The sequence below is a fragment of the Lepidochelys kempii genome, chromosome 1 (genome assembly GCF_965140265.1).
Source record: "Lepidochelys kempii isolate rLepKem1 chromosome 1, rLepKem1.hap2, whole genome shotgun sequence".
Taxonomy (NCBI): Eukaryota; Metazoa; Chordata; order Testudines; family Cheloniidae; genus Lepidochelys; species Lepidochelys kempii.
In genome coordinates, this window is record NC_133256.1 from 268414350 (window position 1) to 268425269 (window position 10920).

Genomic DNA, 10920 nt, shown 5'->3' on the forward strand with positions numbered 1-10920 from the left:
GTATTTACCGGAATGACAGGCCATTTCTTCATGTAGCTGAGTCCTAAAGATCATTGAAAGGGGTACTCCTTGGAGTTCATAGCGTGACAAAACTTTATCTACCTTTTATTTCCTTATTTTTTTTTATCCCTCTCCTGAAAAAGTAGTTGGAGAAAAGGACATGTTGGAAATGGACACCACCCTGGAAGAAAGGTACTAGAAAGAAGTTCCAAAAGTAAAGGCCTACCCCTATTTTGAGCTCCTTATATTGAACAAATACAGAAGGAAAGTAAAATTACCTGTTTTCTCAAGGGAGCATAATCCTTGCTCTGGAACTTCAAGGCTGATTTGTGTCCTTGATATTTAATATGCTTGCTTTTACATTCAGATAAGAGCCACAGGAAGCACCTCAGTTTCATGAGAGGTTCAGCAATTGCCCCCATCGTATTCACCAAGTGCTTGATGGTATCTGCAACTCATCTGACTCATCAAAAGTCTTCCTATGAACACAACTGGCTCATAAGAGCCTAATCTTGCAAAGGGGTAGTTCGTGCCTTGTGGTAGACTTGCTTCTCTATCCAAAAATTATTCATTCACCCTCCCTGTGTTGATATATCTTGCTCCAACACAGCGACAAGGTGATGCAAATATGCCTCAAAGGCCTTTACTTGACAGCATGACTGCTAGGTTTTAGGATAGGATGTTTTGTCCTTGTCTGAAGAGATCAAGGCAGTGGGAGTCTAGAAAACATTTCACTAGGAAGTTTTACACTGTCAAGTGGAACAGGTTTTTAAAGTTTGCTCAAATGTCAAAGGCTTGACCTAGTTTCCTGTGTGTTTCCAATTACTGTCTCATGACACTTGTGTTGTCAGAAGTATCCCCAGAAGTCTTTTCTAACTGGAAAGGAATGTTCATCCCGTCAAGTTATGAACTAGCTGCTGTTTCGGTGCCTTCAGTGTCTCAAGGCTAACTGACCTAGTGAGATGGCAGCTTCAGGGGGAATCTATTACAGTATGCCCCTATCTGACATCTGTATGGCTGCTACATGGAGTTCAATTCATATGTTCACAAATGGCTTTTCTTTCTACATGGTATCAAGAATACGCGTTAGTATCAGCAGGCCAGTGCTTTAGTCGTTGTTGAACTAGCAGAGTTCCTCAGCCTGCCTTTTTAGGGAGATCATTACTAGCTAACCTCCTATAGTTGGGCTCTGAAAGTAATGTCATGAAGGAGAAAAAAGAAGTTACTTCGGTCAGTAACTCTTGTTCTCAAAACACTATTCCTCTACGCAATCACACTTGACCTTCCCTTCTGCTCTTTACTTTGGAACCATGCTTTATAGATGTTTATGGAGTTAAGAAATTGAGGGATCATTAGAAAGGACAGGATGTTTATACCATTGATCTATGAAATATTGGGTTTGAGGGAATTGTAGCACCTTCCAACCCAATCCAAACCTGATGGCACCTGATTACAAGTGTCGGGTTCAGACTGGGTATAAAAACAACCTGATGCTCTCTGGGTTGGTCCAGGTCATCTCTGATCTCCTCTTCCTGCCTGTGGGGTTGGTGCAGTGGTGGCTGTGTGCCCTACTCGTGCTGGCTGAGGTCACTTCACTCCACAGCATGCACAGCAGAGTGAGGCAACAGTGGCTGACAGGAGTGGGGCATGCAGCTGCCACTGCAGTGACCTCGTAGGCAGGAGGTAGCTTCAGATGAATCGCAGGCACAGGGCAAGGGAAGCAGGAAGCCCCGAGCATGCCAAGCTCACAGGACAAGGCATCAGCACTGACTCAGGCTCGAGGGGAACTGGCCACCCTTCACGTGTGCAGAGCTGAACCAGTGCAGGGAGCAGACAATGGACTGGAAGGAATTGGTCTGCAGGAGGGGGAGATGGACTGCGGGGGTAATTAGCTCCGGCAGTTCCAGGGAAGAAATAAAGTAAAGAAAATGTAGTCTGGGATGGCAGCTAGACTCCATATATTGTTTAAGCGCACAACTGTCCAATGAACTGTCAACATAGCAGAATAATGCTATGTTCAGTTGCAACACAGTAACTGGAGACAAGATCAAATGTGAATGAGATTATGTAAATAGCTTTACACATGGCAAGAACTGCATTTGCTTGGACTCCTAGAGAAGTTTAATAGATTCATCTGAGCACCGTAAATGAAATAGATCTCCGTCATTTAAGAAAATAATCCAATTAAGGCAAGGTACCCAGCATCAAAATTGTCAGAAAACCCCCAGAAGTTGCTACAGTAGCAAAAGAATTAATCGGATGGTTGCCCCAGATGGGCTTTGTTGTTTTTGTTTTGTGCATCTTATCCAGAGCAGGTATAACCATATAAATTGTGTTTCAGATCATCCAGGTCTCGAAAATGTGATACAGATTGAAAAGTTTCAAGAAAAGGCTTACATGGAGTTCCAAGATTATGTAACAAAAGTATATCCAGATGATACCTACAGGTATGTAAATTATATACATCACATGCTTGATTTTTCTTTCATTTCTTCAGCGCTTCAGTTATTTGATTTGAGAAGTATTTCATTTTAAGAAATGTGAGAATCAATTAAGTGAAAAGTGTTGACAAGCCTTAGTCCCACTCTTAGGCCTGGTCTACACTAGAGGGGGGATCGATCTAAGTTATGCAACTTCAGCTACGTGAATAATGTTGTCTTCACTTCGCTGCACTCCCCCGTCGACTCTGCCTGCATCTCTCGCAGCAGTGGAGTACAGGAGTCGACGGGATAGCACTCGGGGGGTCGATTTATCGTGTCTAGATTAGACTCATTAAATCAACCCCCGCTGTATTGATCACTGCCTGCCGATCCGGTGGGTAGTATAGACATACCCTTAGCCACTTTATGTGTATGACTTCATTGTTACTTCCAATAATTTTCAAAGTAACTTAGTGCATTTTACATTTAAAAGTTAAACTTTATGAAAATGTATTTAAATTTTTTGAATTGTAATTACCTGACTCTTTGAAGCCAGGTCTTCCATTTGTTTTCTTTTGCCTGCTGCAGGCTGTAGCAGGTTGTGCAACTCACATATATTGAAATGCCTATTAAGATCTGTTTGCGCTAATGTCAAAGATGTGACTGGTTATAAATTAAATACTGGAATAATTTAAAACTTGATCTGTCTTCCATACCTACAAAAGCTTACTACTAAACCTCCTAAGAGCTGAGCTTTTATTGAACCATGACCAAAAGTGTAATCCTTTATATTTTTTTTTTTTATTGATAACTGGATAACATCAAAAGGAAGCCTTGCTTTGCCTGTTAAACTGTAACGCTCTTTTACCAAACCTGTTTTTCAGGCTATCTAGGCTTCTTCTCCGATTGCCTGCCCTCAGACTGATGAGTGCTACCATCACAGAAGAGTTGTTCTTTGCAGGACTGATTGGAAATGTTCAGATTGACAGCATCATCCCATATATCCTAAGAATGGAGACAGCGGACTACAACTCTCAAATTATTGGTCATTCTGTATAAAGGTGGAAAACAAGGATTCTATGCTGTGGTGACGTAAATGTACATCACCATGGCAATCATGGCATACTGTCTCCAAGAGATGGCAAGAAGCCTTCCCTGGCAACTTTTAAAAATTTAAAGAAGGCTAAAATTTCTCCTTTCCAGTACATTTGGGAAATGCTGCAGAGTGTTTTGAGGGATACAGGATGACTTCCTTTTTTCATCTGGTTTTCAAGGACTTGTAAATTATCTGGCATTTAATGAAAATCAAAAATTATCCACCATATTTTTGTAGATAGATGAACCTGGAATATTGTTTATGAAGTCCAAAACGAATAGGAAAATCCAGCCTGGTGAAGAAGACTGTTGACTGAATTAAGGTGTCACCACTTAATTTTAGAAAAAAATAAATTAACCTTCTTCTCTGAGTTGTGTTTTCAGTGTTTTGCTATAATTCATTCTCACTGATTCAATGGAACATGATGGTCAGAAATACTAAAAAGGCAAAAATATTTCAATTGAAGTGAGACCTTTGTAATCAACTTCGTTTTCCTTTCAGCTACTTTGAAAAGAGCTGAAGTTCTTGTTTTATACAGCAGTTGGTACCATGAAAAAGGCAGGGAAATCATAGAAAGCACGCAGATTTTTTTTAATATTCTCTTGATACCTCGATGCAGCTGATCATAGTTCACCTCCATTATTGGCAGTAAGATTGATGCTATTCTGGATGTCAAGAATTTAATATGTTCTAGTGGTGTGTATTGGCAGATACTAGCTATTTGTATTATACAGTGGGAAACTGACTAAGAATAAACTATTTTCCAAAATAGTTTATTACTATGTCAGATTTCTGTTGTATTTTTCTAACTAAATAAGTTTCTAGTACTGATTGAGTCTAGAGTACACGTTGTTCTGTGCCTGGTGGGTCGTCATTCTTCTATTTATCATGACCTGAGGCCCCATAATGCAGGTTCTTCTGTTCTCTCCACCACAGTCTCTCCCTCCCCCAAGGTTTGAATAAATTATTTTCACTTCTTGTAATATAAATTCATGCTTCTGATCAGGAGCTGGGGGGAGCTGAGTTTTCTTAGTAGGGGTAATCTTAATAAAACAGATAAATGAATAAAGGGATTGTTTTATTTTTATATTCATTTTGTTCATTTACCAGCATTTATTTTAACGGTTACAGTTATCATTGCACTTTGGAATCTTACTGGCTTTTTTAAGGAATGAAGCTTGCTTTGAAGTTTACTGCTGCTCAGATAAATGTACCAGGTTTAATGAGTTTCAGCTCAAGCCCATAACTTTTTTGTCTAAATAGACACATTTTTCTGATCAACAGTGTCCACAGATTCTCACATCATTGCCATTCTGATTGGTTTTGGTTTCATGCTGTTGAATAGCTTCTGCTCTCTGCAGTTAAATTTTTCCAAGCTATGTTGATGTTGGATAGAAGGTTGGCCAATTTCATTCCCATTTTGTTACAGTCCGGTAACATCAGTTGATCTACTACTGAAAATTAAACTCTGAAAATTACTACATCATGGGCATTAAAGGTATTTTTTAAAATTCTCTAGCTTGACAAGTTTTGGGGGGATGTCCCCCACAACACATACTTTATTTATTTTCAGCATTCAGTCTTCACCAATCTAACTAGTTTGCATCTAGTCAAGACTTGTCAACTTATGGTCTTTACCAGCCAATAAAGAATGGCCTCTTTGCCAGCTAAAGGATAAAATTATTTGCAACAGGTTTATGATTTTTGATTTAAGGAAAAACTTTGATTTTTAGTATAAACAGTTTGAATGGAAAAGTGAATAGTTTTATACATTTCAATTAAAGATGGGAGCGCTGTTCTAAATAATGAACTGGGTAGTTCAAAAATAATTTTTTCTTAAAAATATTTATTGTACAGTGTGCTAGATTATGTTTCTTACTGGTATATTTCCTGGTACAGCTTATAGTTACATTTTGAATAGTTTCAAAAGAACTTCATTGTAATGTCAACTGCATTACAAACCAGTCCTGTCCTCTTAGTACATTTGTTCTGTGTCCTCTCTCTTCAGTATCATTGGAAGTCATTTGTTTGCTTATTCCATCCCACATCTACATCTTACTGGTAGTTCAGTTTTAATGTAAGCATCAGAATGTCGCAGTGATTGTCTTGCTGTTGTATAAAAGCTACTGTAAATGTCTTGAAACCTGACTAAAATTGTAAATTCTATTTTGGCTGTATTTTTAAAATAAATTGTAACTTTTTATTATAGAATAACAATTGCAATTACCTATCAATTTGTAGTATTTTATATGAATTGATACATAGACTGTGACAGTGTATTCAATTTCTTATAGGTTGTCTGGGTACACGATTGTTGTGCCATGTAATATTGTCAATTATAAGACATTGGGACAATGCTAGTAGTTTGGTATTTCTAACTTTGCCATTAACACTTAGTTTCTCTATCACTTAGCTTTTAGCTTATGAGTTTGCATACATAATACAGTACATCTGATAATTTATTGTAAAACTTTGACTAAGCAGTATCCTTTGCTTTTAAAGCACTATACATTGATAATTTATAGAAACATGCCATTATGAGTTCTGGTAATAGTTGTTCATGTCACAAATTATAATTTATATTTCAGGATGTTTATTCAATGCCATCAGAACTAAAAGACGGTTGAATCAATTTTGGATAAGAAGTAGGGCATTGCTGGATTGGAAGGGTTTTTTGTTTTGTTTTGTTTAAGAATGTATTACAAATTACAGCAGGATTTTGATTTTGGTCTTGGTTTTATCTCAGTTTTAAGTGTTCAAGGGACACAATAGTTCTTGGAGAAATCATTAAAACACTTGGAGTCCCATATTTACCATTGTGGAATTGGCCTCAGGATCCCTCTCTTGTTACAGAATTTAGCTTCTCACTGGTAGCTTAAATATTTTAAAAATTAAACATCTATTCCTTTGCAACCAATTAGTCTTCTGAATGTAAACTAATGTGGTGTCCACCAGAGTGTGCTGATAACCTGAAACAATAGCCCCAGGGAACGAATTGCCATTTATTTCAAGGACTGTTAAGTCTGAAATATACTTATGACAATGTTAATGTCAAAGCTACCTATATTGCTGCCCATCATCTTTGCAGAAACATCCAGTTAATGTGTTTGTTCATCATTTGTGGGGGACAGTGGTGGATGTTGGTGTTTGAGTGCATTGCCTGATTGCAAGAGGAGGAAACAAGGAATCTTCCCCCCCCCCCCCAAAAAAAAACAAAAACAAAATTAAATCTGTGGCTTACTCTGGCCCCAGTGCCCACCTGATCTCAACCCTGCTGCCAAGTCCTGTTCTCCATCTCTGCCAGTCTCTATACCTTATCTTTCATCCCTGCTTCCTAATCCATTTTCCCTCACATAGCTTTGTGCTCACCTAAGAAGGGAAGAAATGAGGCTGGAAAGGAGCTTTAGGGAAAAGAATGATCCTCTGGTGAATCATAGGAAGCTTGTTGGAGTGCAGCTTCTCTCCAGCTTTTTCTCCCCTGGCATCTTTCCTTCCTCAGTGGAAACTCCACAGTTTCTTCCATCAGAGGGTCTGTGTCACACATATACACTCTCCCTCTATACCTCCCCTATTTATTCCTACTCCCCCTATGACTTCCCAAAATATTTTCTACATCCTCCCCATCACATGCACCTTGCTTTCTCCATGGATTCACTCCTGTTTCTCTAATACAATACACACACAACCCACACCAATCCACGAATGCCTCTGGACAGCTCTCGTCCCCCCTCTGTGACCTTCCTCATACAGCCCTGCTTATCCTACCCCCAAGCACTCAAATGCAAAGCCCAAGCTTCAACCTCATATTTGTTAATGTACAAATAACACATCACAGACTTTTTCACTACATGCATGTCCATACGAACTATATCGTTATCTGAAGACAGTTACGGTTTTGCGTTTCAATGTAATTGTGAGGTACTGGATATGTGCATTGTGGTGTGATTGTGTGTTGCAATTGAAAAGGAGTCTGTTGTACACATCTGGAAGTTATTGTTATGCTTGAGTATGGTAATGTTGAAGTTGAAGGTGCTGTGGCTGTTGATACTGGCTTAACTAGCAATTGTTCTGATTTTTAGTGATTGGGTTGTTAGTAAAGGTTGCTCAAGTTAACTTCCTAAATTAACTAGGTGTGTGGGGATGGGGTGGGAGATAATTAATACAGCTCATTTCATTTATAGCAGAACACATGAATTGGGTATGGGGATTCTCCTTGTTAAATATTCTGAAGCCTTCAGATAGTTGGAGTTTTAGATAATTGAGAGAGCCAAACTGCCAGGCCTGGAAGCCTGTATTCACACCAGCTCCCATAATTAGAAATTATTTGATTATATGATTAGATTAGCAAGATAAGGTGGTTGAGGTAATACCTTTTATTGGACTTACATCTGTTGGTGGGAGAGAGAAACTTTCAAGCCAGACAGAGCTCTTCTTCAGGTCTGGGAAAGATACTCTGAGCACAACAGGTAAATGCAAGGTGGAACAGATTGTTTTAGGATTGCCAACTTTCTAATGCCTGAAAACCGGACCCCCTGCACCGCCTCTTCTCCCAAGGCCCTGCCTCCTGCTCTGCCTCTTCCCTGGCTCGCTCCTCTTCCTTCCCTCCTCCCCCTGTCTTTCGCTGCTCTCCCTCCTCTCCCTTCCTCCTTGCTGGATCTTCTCCACCTCCCTCCTCCCCCAGCTGGGCTCCTTCTGCTCTGGGTGCTGCTGCAGCCTGACTCAGAGCCTGCTTCCTGCCTGCCCAGGAGATGCAGGTATGAGGTGGCCCCAGCTGAGCAGGGATAGTGCTGGTTTATGACCTGTTGCCTTCCCTCCCACCCCAGTAACCGATTTTTTGGTATCCAGCCGGTACATCTGACCGGATACTGCCAGGTTCCCTTTTCAACTGGAGTTTCTTGTGGAAAATTGGATACCTGGCAACCATAGATTGTTTAGCACAAGTAGTTTAGCACATATTCTAAGGGACCGTTCAGGGTAGAGTGGTCCTTAACACCTCTGGAGTCATAGGAAAAAAAGGAGGGGGAGGGTTATGGGTTACAGACATTTGTAATAAGCCCTAAATCCATTGTGTCTGTTCAGTCCATGAATTTTAGTGTCTAGCAGAATTATGAAATGTAGCTCCCAGGCTCGTCTTTTGAAAACCTCAAAGGAAACTGTCACAACACTTTAAAAAATGAGCCGGGGAGAGAGGGGAGGCTGAAGCACAGCGCCCACCCCCAGAACGCTGCAGCTGAAACCCACTTCTGGAGTCCTGCAGCTGAAGCAAGGGGGGACTAAAGCACACCCCCAGAGCCCCACAGCTGAAGCCGGGGGCAATGGGGCGGGTGAAGCCTGGAGCCTCTGGCTGAACCAGGGTAGGGGGCTGAAGCCCACCCCTGTAGTCCTGCAGCTGAAGATGGGGGGCTAAAGCCCTACACCAGAGTTCCTGAGGATTGCAGAGAGGGACCACTGCTTTGCCCCTTCCCCCATCTCAGCCCAGGAGGCTGTCATGGCTACAGAAAAACCTCCTGGTGGCCACATGCAGCCATGGTGGCTGCATTTGAGAAACACATCTGTTCCACTCTGCATTTAGCTGTGGTGCTCGGAGTATCTTTCCCAGACCTGAAGAAGAGCTCTGTGTGGCTTGAAAGTTTCTCTCTCTCTCTCTAGCAGAAGTTGGGCTATGTCTACAGGGCACTTTTGTCAGTCAGAGGTGTGAAAAAACCACACCCCTGACCGACAAAAGTTTTACCAACGAAAAGTGCCAGTTTGGACAGCACTTTATCGGCAGGAGACGCTCTCCCTCCAGCAAAACTACAGCCCCTCATTGGAGTTTTATTTTGTCGGCAGGAGAGAGCTCTCCTGCCGACAAAGACCAGCTACATTACATACCTTACAATGGCACAGCTGTCCCGCTGTAAGGTGTGCAGTATAGACATAGCCTTAGTCCAATACACCTTGTCTCTTTAATATCCTGGGACCAACACGAAAACAATTACACTGCATAAAACATATTAGATTGGCAGGCAACCCCAAAACTGTTAATTCTGCAGCTTCTATCGTGAAAAGTTTTAGATGCTCCACAGGACTGAAGCTCATTCCCTGTGGAGCTGCTTAGAAGTTGTGCCCTACTGAACTGCACAAGAGCTCTGATCTTGTGACGCTTCATTCATTTTGGAATTTCACCAGGTAACATACAGGATAATCAAGGATTGAAGTTAACTGGGATAGGGCCAACTGAGATCAAACCGTGCAAAACAGTGACGCTATGAGTCTCTTCCATGTTGACGCTATTGAAGTTCTCGTATTGGAAAGTGAGGGCAATGGGGCAGAGTTCTGTTTTGAATTGGAACCTTAAGAATTTCCAGACTACCTGACATATGATTTTAGAACTATCAGCGAAGTATTAATTTTAATTTTTCAAACATTTATTTTTAACATCAAATCCAAATTTTCTGACTTTCAAACAATTGTGTGTTTAACTACAACATTCTAATTATGTTTCAAATTAATGACTGTATTCAAAAACAACTACCTAAATGCAGTTTTTGGCATGGAAATAGATTTATGTTTAATGATGCCTACATATAAAGGGATTGTGTAGCTTTAATTCATGTTTGTAAAAGTACATGGAGATCTTTGGATTAAAGCTACTATAATTTCAAAGTGTTACTTGTAGAGTTCTTTGAGTTCCTATCGCCCACAGGTGAACCCTTCTTTTAGATCTAATGTGCCAGCACATTTGTATGAAATAGATTTGGAAATACAATAAAAAATTATCTGTTTTTATTTAAATTTGCATATAAATTTGTTTAACCACTGCAACAAGTAAAAGATGCACAGTATATTTCTTTCATGTACTGAGCTCTTCCACCCTATTATTTTTGAGTGTCATTTGCTGAAATTGTTTCTCGCCACCATAGCAACAAGGGGGAAAGTGTTGTGTCTGCTAGCATCTGTGATGAGTTTAAAAACACAGTCTTGTCAGTTCCGTTGTTAAACATTTATATAGAAATAAAGGGTCACTTGTAAATATTTCTACAATGACAACTGATTCTTCCTTTCAGAAGCCTCGGATCCAGGTTTATGAATAACACAGGGTTTGGGGAGACTTCTGTCTTTATAGAAAAAAGTTATTTTTAGGTTTTTCTATTTTTTTTAACTTCTGTGTCACTCAAATACTTAAATGAACATATTTGAAAGGTTTTTTTAGATACTATAAACATTACACTTTAATTTCAATCTTTGAATGAATCCACTTAACTTTTTAAAATAGACACAAATGACAAGAACATCAAGGTGGTTCTTCTGACTGTTGGGAAACCATGTGAAAGCTACAGAACTGTCTTAAAACCTAGAGGAAAAGTAGAATGGGTGGAGTCATTTGATTGGAGAAATAGCCATGGTTAATGAGTGGAATTAACT

The 10920-nt window shown here is 40.1% G+C and overlaps 1 protein-coding gene across 11 annotated transcripts in view; it reads left to right on the forward strand.

The window, feature by feature from the left end:
- Positions 1 to 10532, forward strand: part of NR2C1 (nuclear receptor subfamily 2 group C member 1) — a 114711-nt gene extending 104179 nt beyond the window's left edge. For all 11 annotated transcript variants that reach the window (XM_073327520.1, XM_073327519.1, XM_073327516.1 and 8 more), the window contains 2 exons: positions 2342 to 2447; positions 3305 to 10532. In XM_073327520.1, coding sequence (XP_073183621.1) covers positions 2342 to 2447; positions 3305 to 3479 — 281 coding nt within the window. In that variant the 3' untranslated portion in view covers positions 3480 to 10532. The remainder of the gene's footprint in view (positions 1 to 2341; positions 2448 to 3304) is intronic.
- Positions 10533 to 10920: the final 388 nt, after the last annotated feature.